The 15,892-nt window shown below is 40.3% G+C and overlaps 1 protein-coding gene across 2 annotated transcripts in view; it reads right to left on the reverse strand.

Moving 5' to 3' along the window:
- The window catches only part of gosr1.L (golgi SNAP receptor complex member 1 L homeolog), a 51,462-nt gene that overhangs the window by 22,718 nt on the left and 12,852 nt on the right, over positions 1–15,892 (reverse strand). For both annotated transcript variants that reach the window (XM_018244929.2, NM_001090532.1), the window contains 1 exon segment: positions 14,503–14,577. In XM_018244929.2, coding sequence (XP_018100418.1) covers positions 14,503–14,577 — 75 coding nt within the window.

Here is a 15,892-nt window from a genome sequence, read left to right on the forward strand (position 1 = left end):
GATATAATTCTGATTAATTAATGAATAAATCTTCATTGGAGGCAAAACAATACATTTATTTAATGTTTAAATTATTTTTGTTAGCAGAGTTAAGGAATGATGTTCCAAATTACATAAAGACCCCATTATCTGTAAAATAGTGATGCACGGGTTGGCAAAATTTCGACTTGCACCTGATCCTAACCTACCTGCTCCCAAAACACACCGACACAAACCTGGCAGGCACCTCCATTTATAGAACCGTGACTAGGGTTGCCACATTTTTAGAGTAAAATTACTGGCCAGTAAGAGGCGGTCTGTGACATCAGAGGGGGCAGGGTGATGGAAAAGGGGGAGTGGTAATGATGTCATGAGCATCAAAGAACAATCAGGGGAAGGAGAAAAAAAGAACAGGAAAGCGTTTGGGGGCGGGATCTTGGCGGATCGGAGGGTTAATGCTGCAGATCGGGGGCAGGCCAGGAGCTGAACTTTTGGGTGGTAAGGATTTAACGGCAGCTATATTGCTGGTATATATATTGCTGCGGTGTTTTACCAGCTAGGCCGGTAATATACCGGCCGGGTGGCAACAGTACCGGTGCCCAACCCTCCCATCTCTGACATTATGAAAGGGGGCAGGAATGCGCCTTTAAATGTAGTATGTATGCTGGAGCCAAACGCCCGCAAAGAAAGGACACAGGCGGGAAAAATGAAAGAAGAGCTCAACCCGAACCTGCCCGTGACCCACAAAATGTGTGTGGAAGTCAGCACAAACCTGCCCAAGCCACGGGTAAACCTGCAGTTGTCGGGCCAGTCTGCACATCACTACTGGAAACTGCCAGGTCCTAAGCATTCTGGTCCCATTCAGGTCCCATACCTGTAATTATGTAGTCCACCCCCTATCGATAATGCCAACATCTATTGACCCATATACCTACAGACAGATAACTTAGGGTGAGGACACACCTTTCTACTGCATTCCCCTACCTTCCTGCCGGCTATAATGAGAAATCAGCGGGATGGCACTCGCGGCGCTTCGTTTTCGGAAGTCGCCAGAAGTTTCCTGGTGAGGCAACTTTGGAAAACGAAGCACCGCGAGTGCCATCCCGCTGCCAATTTTTCATTATAGCCGGCGGGAAGGCAGTTCGGGAGATTGTTGCTCCGAAGAAGAGGCGACTAATCTTCCCGAATCTGCCCGTGTGCTCTTACCCCCAAATGTTACTATTGCACACAACACTTTTGGTGCGCGCTTTCTCCACCAAGTCAAATGAAAAAGGAGAAAGAACCTAATCGCAAGCAAGCTGAGTATGCAAGTTTTTCCTATAAACGGTGCAGATGATGCATTATAATGAAAGCCATCCATGTTTTATTTCCAGTAAGCAATTACACAGTGCAAAAAAAAAAAAAAAATGCATATCTCTGCAAAGTCATGGATTAAAGAAAATATAAATGGACACTAACACATTAACATAAAATGAAATACCATGTTGGTTAAAAATAGCCTTTTACTATCACTCTTTTTAAATGAACACTATTATGTTGTTCATAAATTATGTAACAATGGGAATAGCAATTGTCAGGGGCTGCACCAAACTGACCAAAAGTGGTTATTGGTCACTTATGTATTATTTCCTGAGCCAAGGGGTAATAGACATGGCTAACCAGTTTGAATGAGAACACTCCCTTAGAGGTTTAAAGGAAAATTGCTACAGTTAGGCCAGTTTCTGACCTAAAAGAACCGGCACTCTGAGAGCACGGCACTGCAGAGGTTTTCTCATTGGCTGTCAGGCCAGGGCACTAATACTGGGTGTAATACCAGTAACTAGGTGATGAGGGAACTTGGCAATAGATAATTTCTGGGGGAATGAGTGTCATATACATCAGATTATGGTCTATGTCCACCTGGGGGTCCATAACATAAGTCATCTTTCTCCCTACTTTTTTTTTAGCTTCATAAACCAAAAGAGGCCATTTATAAATGAGAGTGCAAGGTGTAAAACCAGCACGGGTCCACTCTTTAAAAAGCTGGATCCAACAGCCAGAGTTCTATCTGTTTTGGAGGAGGGGCTGGAGGAGTAAAACTTGCTACAGAAAAGACCCACAACCCGACTTGAAACCCACAAACCTTTATCTATTTCAGCATCCAAAAATCATACCAACAACCTGCAGGGTACACGACCCGCTGCAGGACTCAAGTGTCAAGTGGAATGTAGTATGTAAAGTGCCATGTTTTCCCCCATAATTCCAGAGTAAGTTTGCCTGCTCTGCAAGTTGCATCTGCCACAACTGCAACTTCTTTTTAATACAAATCAAGTGCAAGTTGTGTGTGGGGGTTGCACCATTTCCAAAGTGCTTGTTCAAAATAGCTTTTGCATCCAATTCACTGGGTGCAAGTTTGGTGCACTTACTGATACAACCTCCTTTGGGAACCCTCAACCATCAGGTCAAGGTTGGTGGTAGCTGAAGAGTTGACCAGGCAGTTAATAAAGCCTTATACTACCCCCAAAAAACACAAACAAAGATAAATGCAGAGCTGCAACTGAGGCACATTTGTGGCAAATTCCTAGCAGACTGCTTAGTGCCAGATGCAACTACACATAGATGGTGCCATAACATTCCTCCATACGCTAAATACACAGTAGCACCTATACATGCAACATGGTAAATATTGCCTTTTCTGTGCACATGACCTTGTGTCTGCATTTACAAATGAGTCTTATTGTCCCTGTGCCTTGAAACTTCATAGACTCACAAAAATGGAGTGCATTTCTGAGCAAAATTTATATGCCATTTTTAATGAGAATTTCAAAAAAAAGCTGGTATCATATTTGACATGAAAAAGCAGCAGATTGAGTTTTTTTCTTTTTCCCTTTAAGACATGATCAAGCTCTCCATGAATGAAATATTTGGGTTAGAAGGTTACAGAGCACAGAGTGGCAGGAAAATTGCTTTAGCCGGCATCAAATGAGCAATTTCCAGTCAAGAAAGAAGATACTAAAGCCTCCTTGTTCTTATTTGTAGGCAGCAAGGAGCTCGGGACCTCAGGGATAAAACAAAGGCAAGGAAGATGAAAGAATTCTGCAGATACTCTTCTGGTTTCAGTAATAATGTTCATAATTAGGCAGTAGCACTTTCTCTCCAGACATTTAGAACACACAACGTTTGTACCTACGGGCAGAAAAAGCTGATCTGCTCCCATCAGCCCCGTCTTATGTGTGTACAGACAGGAGCAACATTGGCCCATCCAAGCCCGCAAGGGGCAGATATTGGCGCTGAAACATTACCTAAACTATGAATTTGTTTGTGGCAAAATCTGTCCCATTTGTGCACTAAAGGGCCTCTGTTGTTCCTGTCAGTAGGCACACACTCACGTGCACACCCGAGCCCTAAGGAGTAGTAGACCTGGTGCTCAGACCCTAGGAAGTCGGCACTTCCACGATACTGCACGAAGGAAGAAAGCAGGTACCGGCACACAGGTGCAATTCAAGTAGGGGAATTAACCCTTACGTGTTTATTCAGTCGACACACTACGTTTCGGGGGGCACTCCCCCTTCGTCAGGTGATGCAGCCATACAAGTGAAACAGGTTTAAATACCCACAAGATACTCCCCCCAGGATCCCATTGTCCAATGTCCAGAACGGAATGCAAGATTGTCCAATCCTGGGGCAATCCCAATTAGAAGTTTCAACACCATATGTGAAAAAAATCCAAGGTCCTAAACGAAAAAACCTGTTTCCAAAACGAAAAAGCGTAAACAAAAACCAAAAACATTTTTCTATAAAAAACATTTAAAACAGTAATCTAACGAATAAGGAAGATAACTTTCCCTAATAAATAGAAAAAATAGAAAAAATAGAAAAAAGGTTATGCCTCACCCTGGAAGTACATTTCATGTTTTTCATTCTAGTATCTGAAAAAAGTAAAAAGAAGATGGTTAAGCAAACGGAACAATCTATCCATGAGTCCTTATTATATAAAGCACATTAAACTGAATTCCTCATTCAACCCTTTAGGAGTCTGAGTCTGTAAGGTCCATATCCAATAACTTTCCCGTTGTAATAATTTCTGTTTGAAATCCTGTCCATGTTTTTTATTCACTTTTTCCAGGATTTGCCAACGCAACTGTGATACACCATGCTTGTGCTCATAAAAATGTTTTGCCAAAATCGTTTCGTGTTTCTTCTTAATTTGTATATTCCCTACCTCTGGTTGGTAATTGCGAATTACGGATTTGTGTTCGTTCAGGCGCACCTTTAAAGATCTTTGTGTCTTTCAGGGGATGCATTACCTTATCACCTTTAATGATCCCATTACAATGGCCACAGTTTTGACATGGATAGGTGCCGAAAACTGTGGCCATTGTAATGGGATCATTAAAGGTGATAAGGTAATGCATCCCCTGAAAGGTACTCCCCATAAAATCAATGGGATACATACGTGTAACACACAAGGGATCGTATATTGTATTAAATGTCCATGTGGCATGGCATATGTAGGCCAGACACAAAGATCTTTAAAGGTGCGCCTGAACGAACACAAATCCGTAATTCGCAATTACCAACCAGAGGTAGGGAATATACAAATTAAGAAGAAACACGAAACGATTTTGGCAAAACATTTTTATGAGCACAAGCATGGTGTATCACAGTTGCGTTGGCAAATCCTGGAAAAAGTGAATAAAAAACATGGACAGGATTTCAAACAGAAATTATTACAACGGGAAAGTTATTGGATATGGACCTTACAGACTCAGACTCCTAAAGGGTTGAATGAGGAATTCAGTTTAATGTGCTTTATATAATAAGGACTCATGGATAGATTGTTCCGTTTGCTTAACCATCTTCTTTTTACTTTTTTCAGATACTAGAATGAAAAACATGAAATGTACTTCCAGGGTGAGGCATAACCTTTTTTCTATTTTTTCTATTTTTTCTATTTATTAGGGAAAGTTATCTTCCTTATTCGTTAGATTACTGTTTTAAATGTTTTTTATAGAAAAATGTTTTTGGTTTTTGTTTACGCTTTTTCGTTTTGGAAACAGGTTTTTTCGTTTAGGACCTTGGATTTTTTTCACATATGGTGTTGAAACTTCTAATTGGGATTGCCCCAGGATTGGACAATCTTGCATTCCGTTCTGGACATTGGACAATGGGATCCTGGGGGGAGTATCTTGTGGGTATTTAAACCTGTTTCACTTGTATGGCTGCATCACCTGACGAAGGGGGAGTGCCCCCCGAAACGTAGTGTGTCGACTGAATAAACACGTAAGGGTTAATTCCCCTACTTGAATTGCACCTGTGTGCCGGTACCTGCTTTCTTCCTTCGTGCAGTATCGTGGAAGTGCCGACTTCCTAGGGTCTGAGCACCAGGTCTACTACTCCTTAGGGCTCGGGTGTGCACGTGAGTGTGTGTCTATATCCGGTTTCGGCTACACGATTGCACCCCGCTAAGGTTGCCCTCTGAGATATGTCGTTCAGCGATATTGCAGCCACTACAGAACGCCGTGCCGATACTTTCGGCTACACAGAAGCAGAGCGCAAAAGGATCTTAAACGCCTCACAAGCCGTATCTACCTTAATCCAGGTGGAGAGTGTGGATCCGCTGCGGCTGCTAGAGAAATTAAAACGCCGGGAAACATCATGGCTCCTGCATGCCTCTACATTGGCGGAATATGCCAAGGCGCAACGTATTCCCCGTGGTCTTCGTATACATCTGAAACCAGTCCTATTCAGGGAGGATCGCGAATTCTTGGACAAATGGCACGGGATCCTAAATCGATGCAGTTTAGACCTCATTACCCTTACAGTCCAACAATTACAGACGGGGCTGAAAGAGTTACGTCAGGAAACTCACCGGGTGGAGGAACAATACAAAGCAAAGGAAAGTTTGGAGACGTGCGAGGTGAAACTGAGAGAATTACAAGTAACCATAGAAAAGATGCAGCAAGAGATCCTGCAGAGCAAGCTGAGGAAATTCAAGCGGGACACAAGGGACTACGAGAGGGGAGAAGTATATTCCTGGAAGGAGGGAAGGAAAAATTTCCGCACGAAGAGAACGGCCATTTCTTCAGGATCAGAGCCATCTTTCTCACAGCAATCTTCGGAATCCGATACATCTTTACCCTCATCTGCCCAGGCCTCACCGGCTTTTTTAGGAAAAGATCGGACAATCACACCAGGATACGGCGCGGAAAAGGACACAAGAAAAAAGCATTATACAAGGAACAAAACCAGGAGGTAAATAATGTATTTAATTTATCCTCTTATTCAATATCACCTTCGGAATTGTCTGTACTTAACAAAGGGTTAAATTTTGTCCCTGTACATACTAACCCTCCTTTTGACTTTACTGTGGATTTTTTTAAGTTTATGCGTTCACTTAAACTTAAAGTTTTCTTTACTGATAAAGAAACTACGAAAAAACAGGAGGACATGGAGCGGAAATTGGTTTCCAAATTACAAATTAAAAGCTCTTATATGCCACCATGTAATGTCCCAGCCCTTGATACTTTTGAGACATTAGTTAAAATGGATATGGAAAAATACTTACAGAAACAAATTAAGCCTAGGTTTAATAATCTTAATGGTCAAGAGTGGGCTGCCATTAACCAATTACAGGAAAATGGAGAGATAGTTATCTGTAAGGCAGATAAGGGAGGGGGCATTGTCATACTTAACAGCATTGATTACGATAAGGAAGCCATGAGACAGTTGGGTAACAGTATGCATTATAAAAAAGTTGAAGGTAACCCTATGATTAAGCTGAAAGATCAGATTAATGTATATTTAAACTCATCTGTGATGGAAGGAATAATTACGGAAAGCATGTTAAATTTACTTATGTGCAAAAATGCTCAGGTCCCACACATATATTTTTTACCGAAAATACATAAATCTGTGGTAAATCCACCAGGAAGACCCATTGTATCTAATGTGGGGTCACTTCTTCAACCTTTGGCAATTTTTGTGGACCTGGCATTACAGGAAATTGTCCCAACACTCAAACCATGCTTACGTGATACTACAGATTTCCTCTCAAGGTTGGGAAGCATTAAAGCCCCCCAGACTGAGTTTATTCTATGTTCTTTGGACGTACGTGATTTATATACCTCAATTCCACATGAGGAGGGGGTGGAATGCATTCGGAAGTACTTAAGCTATACGGAAATGCCCACTTATAAAGTGAATTTTGTATGTACATTGCTTGAAATGGTCCTGACGAATAATTTTTTTACCTTTAATAAGGATTTCTACTTACAGGTACAGGGCTGTGCAATGGGTGCCAATATGGCACCAGCATATGCAAATATTTTTATGGACTCTTTTGAACAGGCATTTATTTTCTCTAACAATGAATTTGTCCAATTTATTGACTCCTATATGCGCTATATGGATGACACCTTTTTTATCTGGAAAGGCACTAAGGATCAGCTTGACTCCTTCTTGTTGTATTTAAATTCAGTCCATCCTACAATTAAATTCACACTTGAATGCAATGCTAAGAATATTCACTTTTTGGATGTAAGTGTAGAATGGAAAGAGGGAACCTTTTATACAAGTTTATATACTAAGCCCACTGACAGAAATAATTTGTTGAGACCAACGAGTTTCCATGCACCAGGTCTGTTTAAGGGGTTACCTAAAAGCCAGCTGATGCGGGTTAAAAGAATTACCTCTACGGAGGAATTATTCATACAAGAATCTGATAATATGATGGACAAATTCATTGCAAGGGGCTACAAACAGGAGTCTCTTAAAATAATGAGAGACGAAATAGCAAAAATCCCCAGGGAAACATTGTTGCAACAAAAGAAAAAAGAAACATTTAAGAGAATCCCATTTGTGTCAACTTATGACAGAAACTCTAATTTTGTTAAACAAACCATTCTAAAATATTGGGGGGTCCTTAGGAACGACCCTAAAATTGGTAACTGTTTCCAATCTCTACCCATCTTCTCCTACAAACGAGGGAGAAATATTGGGGATCTAATTAAGCGAAAAAAGGCCCCTCCAACTGTTAGACAGATCCCTTTCGGCACCTATCCATGTCAAAACTGTGGCCATTGTAATGGGATCATTAAAGGTGATAAGGTAATGCATCCCCTGAAAGGTACTCCCCATAAAATCAATGGGATACATACGTGTAACACACAAGGGATCGTATATTGTATTAAATGTCCATGTGGCATGGCATATGTAGGCCAGACACAAAGATCTTTAAAGGTGCGCCTGAACGAACACAAATCCGTAATTCGCAATTACCAACCAGAGGTAGGGAATATACAAATTAAGAAGAAACACGAAACGATTTTGGCAAAACATTTTTATGAGCACAAGCATGGTGTATCACAGTTGCGTTGGCAAATCCTGGAAAAAGTGAATAAAAAACATGGACAGGATTTCAAACAGAAATTATTACAACGGGAAAGTTATTGGATATGGACCTTACAGACTCAGACTCCTAAAGGGTTGAATGAGGAATTCAGTTTAATGTGCTTTATATAATAAGGACTCATGGATAGATTGTTCCGTTTGCTTAACCATCTTCTTTTTACTTTTTTCAGATACTAGAATGAAAAACATGAAATGTACTTCCAGGGTGAGGCATAACCTTTTTTCTATTTTTTCTATTTTTTCTATTTATTAGGGAAAGTTATCTTCCTTATTCGTTAGATTACTGTTTTAAATGTTTTTTATAGAAAAATGTTTTTGGTTTTTGTTTACGCTTTTTCGTTTTGGAAACAGGTTTTTTCGTTTAGGACCTTGGATTTTTTTCACATATGGTGTTGAAACTTCTAATTGGGATTGCCCCAGGATTGGACAATCTTGCATTCCGTTCTGGACATTGGACAATGGGATCCTGGGGGGAGTATCTTGTGGGTATTTAAACCTGTTTCACTTGTATGGCTGCATCACCTGACGAAGGGGGAGTGCCCCCCGAAACGTAGTGTGTCGACTGAATAAACACGTAAGGGTTAATTCCCCTACTTGAATTGCACCTGTGTGCCGGTACCTGCTTTCTTCCTTCGTTCCTGTCAGTAGGCACACAAGATGCTGTGGACGGGAGCAGATCGGTCTTTTACCAGCTGGTGTATCGGAGAATTGCCAGAATGACTTACAATCTTTTTGAGAAACAAATCTGAGGTTAAATTCCATCAATTTAGTTTGTCCAGTTATTTGACTCACTCAAAGTTTCTGGTGAAGAAGTAGTGCTGGCATCCTGTAAATATGTTGAATATCTCTTGAAAGGATCTTATATAACACTAATATTAGTACAGGTATGGGACCAGTTATTCAGAATGCCAGACCTGGGGCTTTCTGGATAACAGATCTTCATACTAGGAAATCATGTAAACATTACATTAAAGGGGACATGTTGCCCTAAGAAATAATTCCTAATCCTATTTTATGATGTTAGTCAAGCAAACTAAACTTCACTCACACTATATAAATTATTTAAATCTTGTTTCTTATAGTCTTGGAATTCACAATCACATGAAGCAGACAGCAGCCATTTTGTGGGCACTGTTATTAAGGCAAGGTTTAGATTATGCCAAAATCGTGTTTATATGCCAGAATGGGGCACCTGATGCCCATGTCCATGCACTGGCTAACCAATTAGATGGTGAGGGGGAATGTGAGGAGTGCAGTGACATCTAGTAAGTGCAGAATGGAAAGTAATTGCCTGCCCGCCTCAATGCCTAAGGCATAAAGGACAGGCAGGTAATATATGATTGACAGCTGGGAGTTTTAAACCAGTACATAACAGGTATAGATATGTTAATAAAATAATTGAGTTTCATGTTTAATTTTAAGAGGACTTTTATTATACAGCTTTTTATGTTTAGGCGACAGGTCCCCTTTTACCCACTAGGCTGGGTTTACTTCCAGTAAGGATTCATTATATCTTGGTTTGAATCATGTACAAGCTACTGTTTAATTATTACAGAAAAAAAAACATTTAAAAAATGTTGGATTATTTGGCTATAATTGAGTCCATGGGAGACAGCAGTTCTGAGTTTTAACATAAAACAGTAAATAAAAATGTTCATTGAAAGTAGATGTAGGGCCTCTAATTCCCCTGCCATCTTTTCTAATAGGCATGAAATATTGAAGAAACCCAGATCCGATTCTGCCCTCCGTTTTAAAACATAATGTATTCTTACACACAGGGATTGTCATTTGCTCTTCTTTTTTTTCGCCCTGGGATTCAGCGTTTGGGAACACACAGCAATATAAGCCACTAGTATGTTTCACAAAGCTGCCTACGTACATATATTTTTTATACCTGTTTACATTCTATAATTTGTGTCCAAGAGCAATTTTATGGATTAGTTGTTGCCTACGGTAAGTAATGAAAATATTGTGTTTCTAGTACAAAGTCAGCAAAAACAGCAGCAGCTTATGAATGTGAATGCAGGTAAAAATGCTTTATCACATTCTAAAGAGATGTTTTGGTTGAAAAAACAAAAATAAAAAGCAGTCATTTAAGGGAGTTGGATTTACTGCTCTCATCATAAATCATGTTAGCAGATTGTTTTCAATCCATAAAACTAAAATAAGCCAACTCAGTTAAATGTATATTGGGAGCCGTGTCTGCCGCCTTGCTCTGCCTGTATAGGCACGTGGAAAAGGCATGTTAACCCATTTGGGATCCGGAAGTTTATAAATTGTTAACTAGGGGAAATGGATCATGTAAGGCTTCTTGTGGACATGTTAATATAATATAAAAATGGTTGTACTTTTATACTGTAGACTGATCATTGGAGTTTTCTGGAATGCCAGTCCAAGTTATGTCCCTATGGTGTTTTGCTGGCTCCAGGTGAAGGTTTTGTGGCCTGGAACACAAACCCAACATCTCTACTGGTGAGTTGTTCTACATTCCTCCCTTCCTCCAGTTGAAGCCTGTTAGGCAGTGAGATAAGGAGTAGCTCATTATACAGAGAACTTCTCAGTGGACTGCTGATTTAATGGTGCTCATAGAAGTCACAATGTAGAATGTGATTTTAGTTTCAGAGTTTGCCCTGTTTTGTGATAATAGATAAAACCAAAACTTCTTCCTAATTAAAAAAAAAATGTCCCTATACATTTAAAAATGTTTAAAAAGTGGGTTTCTCTATTTCTCTACCTACGTTTATGTTGTGGAGAAACAGCCTTGCGTGGCAGTAGCCTAAATTTAGTGTTTTCATATATCATTACACATAAAGAAATTACATAGTAAGTATGAAAAAAACATTTATTCACGTTGTAGCTTTTTAGTAAGTCAGAAAATAGGCTATTTCCTTGTTTTTTATCTGCTGCCATTTTTCATTACAATTGGGGTCAATAAAAGCTTGAAGACTATATAGCTAATGAGCTATTTAACTGAGCATAAAGCAGCTTTCCAGGGCTTAATATCAGATACAGTATGTGTAGTTCCAGCCTGATGAGATAGTACCTTCCCAGACACTGGAATGACTACAAATAGATGTGTTTCAAATCAGAACATTCTAAAGATGCAAAAGTGTTGGCAATAAATACCTACATAAAAAATAATATGATCAAAATGTATTCTCCCTATTATTTTCCTTAAATTAATATAAATATTTGAATTTTTATCATGAAAACATTGTTTTACGTATATACTTACTTCCCTTGCCTCTTCTTTCTCCCAGTTGCAATCAGTGGAGCTCATTTATAAAAACTGGGCAAATTTGCACCTGGGTAGTAACCCATAGCAACCTATTAGTGGGTAGCTATATTCAGCCAGCTGAATGAAAACAATCTGATTGGTTGCTATGGGTAACTGGCCAGGTGCAAATTTGCCAAGTATTTATAAATGACCCCAATTGTCTAAGTGTTATAGGAAGAGTTCACTAATCAGTAGGTTTACTTGGGCAAGGTAAAGTGGTTGGACACAATAATGCCCCCATGAACAAAGCAAAGTCAAAACCCACAGGTGTTGAACCAAACTGAACACCTGTGGGGTGAAGTGGAACATCAACTATGAGCCAGGACTGATCGCCAACATCCGCATCCAACTTCACTAATGCTCTTGTGGCTTAATGAAAACAAATCCCACCTATAATGTTCCAAGGCCAGTGGAATACATTCCCAAAAAAAGACCAACTTCATATTAATAGCCTTGGTTTGGGAATAAGATGTTGAACTGACAGGAGTTCGGAAACTTTTGGACATATGGTGTATGTAAGACCCTATTGAGCATAATAGATTGGGTGGGGCTTTGTTTAGACTACAGTAAAAGATGGCTGAACACGGCAAAGCAGACAGCACACGCACACACAAAAATAAAATATTAATGCTGTCTTTTAACAGCAGGGATACCAAAGCTGTTGCTGTAAATGACTACTCCCAGCAACCTCAGTCTGATGACTTACCTACAGTTTTATAATTCTCATAGGAGAATGCAGAGCATTGTTTTGGCCCCTTACTGTCTGGCTCAGTAAGTGACAGCAGCACAGAGCATGTGCAGTGAATCAGCAGAAAAGAAGATGGGGAGCTACTGGGGCATCTTTGGGGACACAGATCTTTACTGCTAAAGGACTATGGCTGCCTTGGGCTGGTACAGAAGAACAAAACATAATGCACAACATTTCGAGCCTACTTCTTTAGTTAAGCTTTAGTTCTCCTTCAAAAAGATGAATGTGTAAACAATACTAGGAGAAATGCCCACAATGCATCCTGGGGTATTACCCACTAAATAAATAAATAAGTACAGTATATTGCTGCAATATGATATGGTTCTGTTTACCAAAGAGTGGTTGACTACATTAAGGAATTAAGCAATTACCCCACACAAGCTAGAGGAAAATTCTATGCTGCTTTGTTTGTATTTTAATTAAAAAGGAATTGCTTTCATTCTTGCTGGCCCTAATGACTGCTGACTGGTTTATGTTTATACATACATATAGGGACACAACAGTATTACTGACAAGCACACACTGCCCCCTGGAGCTAATATGAAGAATTAAAACTTGCAAGAAATCAGTTTCTGATATAATCAAGTTTATCTTCACTATTCTCTCTCTCTCTCAGCATCTGTTTTCTCTTCATTCTGTCTTCATTAAGGAGTTGGGTGTCAGATCAACGAACCAATATATCTTATAGGGGGCTCCTTTTCCTAGCAGATGTATTAGAGCTCACTCTATTAAAATCTATTAAAATCACCAAACATCATGTCTCTCTACATGCAGGATTTGTGCAAAAGGCAGCTATTTTGTATTGGAATCAGTTGAGTTAGCTCGTATTCATCTGCTAGGAAAGGAAGCACTCCCTATAAGATATATTGGATCATTCATCTGACAACCAACTGCTGAATGAAGACAGAATGAAGAGAAACAGAATTCTTAATTGATTGTATTTAGAACGTTTCTTACTTCAGTATGAGGAAGCTTATATTAAATTTTTATTTTCGCGATAGTTCCCCTTTAACCTTGGAGTGGTGGACTAAAGTAGTGGACCATAGTGCCACAATGGCAATTACACATTACTGCACAAAGACCAAAAAAAATAAATGTTTTTTTAAATAAATGTTGCTATGCAAGGTCCTCTCCAGTACTAAATATTGCCCAAACGTCAAAAGCAATCCCATATGTTACACCGGAGAGTGGCCTAGGAGCATGTTATCTGATTCAAATGAAAGGGACAACTGATCAGATCAGCCCAATTTAACCCACCAGTTAAGGTGGCCATACACGGCCGATAAAAGCTGCCGACAGACCGAGCCGGCAGCTTATTGGCCCCGTGTATGGGGGCCCCCGACGGGCTTCCCCGATCGAGATCTGGCCGACTCGGATGGGACTAAAAATCCCTTCGGATCGCGGCCGCATCTGTTCGTTGATGCGGTCCCGCGATCCAACCGCCCGTTTCCTAGGATCCGATCGTTGGGCCCTAGGGGCCCACGATCGGATCAGCCCGATATTGCCCACCTCAAGGTGGGCATATCGGAGAGAGATCCGCTCGTTTCGCAACATGTATTGCCACCTTTAGGTGACCAAATCAGACAAAGATCTGCTGATTTGTGAAGCTCAACAAGAGGCTCTCTAGCTTTACACAAACTAATGTCACCTTTTAATTCAACCCCATCCATATTGATTTGTCCATCGAGCTAAGCTTCTTAACGGTGAGCTAACTGTGCAGTGGAGTCTCTGTCATTGGTGCTCAGTGGTGTCCAATAAAACATTTTAGGCACTGCTGTAAGCTTTATGAGAATAGATGACAAAGCTTTCACGAAGACTCTTGTTGCAGAACTGCGGTAATGCTTTATACTGAGTAAACACGAAGAGCAATGGAAGCCCATTTGTGTAAATTGTAATGGGCTCTATTCTTAAACATGCTGAATGTGTGCAGCTCAGCAATAAGGACTGTGCTTTGCATGTAGCTGAAAAAATCCTCTGGGCATTATCAAGAGGAAACTGAGGTTATTCTATACATATTATGGTCTCTTTGATGTGGAATAGTATAACAATACATGGCAGCGTATAGTGGTGGTTTCTCTGGTATTGTTGGGGCAAATGCTGAACTTACCTACGGAGATGCTCGTGTTCTTTTAAAAATAGTTCTGTTCGCCTGTTGTTAACGCCAGATCCACTTTTGTATGACCTTTCAGAAAACAGAAATGTTATCAAAGGTTGGGATGACACCTGCATAATGATACAGCTCCTATATAAGAGTACATTATATATAACTATAAAAAAATACATTGAAATAAAATCACAGGGAAGAACCAACAAGCTTATTTACATGCAAAGCAAAACTAAAAAGAAAGGCATCGCAGGGGCACAAACACAGGGGCTAATAAGCTTTCAGTTAGGTCTGGAAGGACCAAGTCTGTGTTTTGTAACTGTAAGACTCCCAACGTCCACATTCAACTAAAGCTTCTTTTTCAAACTATCACCTAAAAACTCTTTCCCTCTTCAAAACTGATGTGCAACTTAAAGGGCCAATATTCCGTCAAAGTATCCTTGTAGCTGCTTTCGCTAGCTTTAATGAAGGTTGCTCAGCTTGCACTTTAGTCTTTGCCTAAACCTCAATTTGGTCAATGCAGCCACAGCTATGGTCAGCTTTTGGGGTGTTCAATTTGTGCAGTCACACAAAGTGTCATAAGGAAGGGGAGGGCACAATAGTAATTCAACTTTGGCTCCCGCACACCCTCTGCTAATTAGTAGAACGATACCTGGTGCACAAAGTAGAGGATCGGCCGCCTCCCAAACAGTCTTAGCAAAAAGAATCCAAAGGCACACAGGGTCAATGCAAGCAAGCTGCGTTGCGTGTTTATTGCTTGAGAAAGGGGAGTGACCCCGAAATGTTGCATTTCGCAATAAACACGCAAGGCAGCTTGCTTGCATTGACCCTGTGTGCCTTTGGATTCTTTTTGATAAGGAAGAGGAGGGCCAGGCTGTCCATTATCCACCTTTATAAATTATATAAACACTTGAAAGAAAGAAATTACAGTGAATGTATATTTTTCATATCAACCTGAAAGCGAAGATATTGCAGTCAGATTTCAAGCAGGCAGTACATTAAAAGAAAGCTTCGTTTTAGACACTGCTTTTCAAACTGATTATGGGAAGCTGATATTTTGCACTAGTGTAGCATTAACAGAAAACACAAAGATGCAATAATATTATTTAAGCAAATGTACAATTCCCTAAAGGCAGTAGGTGTGATGCTGTGGTAGCAAAGTTGGGAAAGTGACTATGGCTTTGGTGCGTGATTGACAGGCACGGATTTGTAGAAAGGCGACCTTGGCCCGGGCCTAGGTTGGCAGGATTTTAGGGGGGGCATGCTGCCCAACCACACCCACATTGGTTCAGAAACACTGGCAATGCGCAAGAGATAAAATAGTTTTTTACATTTCCTGTGCGCCAATCCCCATTGCTCCGGTCCTGATGATGAAAATTAGCGTGGATAAAAG

The sequence above is a fragment of the Xenopus laevis genome, chromosome 2L (genome assembly GCF_017654675.1).
Source record: "Xenopus laevis strain J_2021 chromosome 2L, Xenopus_laevis_v10.1, whole genome shotgun sequence".
Taxonomy (NCBI): domain Eukaryota; kingdom Metazoa; phylum Chordata; class Amphibia; order Anura; family Pipidae; genus Xenopus; species Xenopus laevis.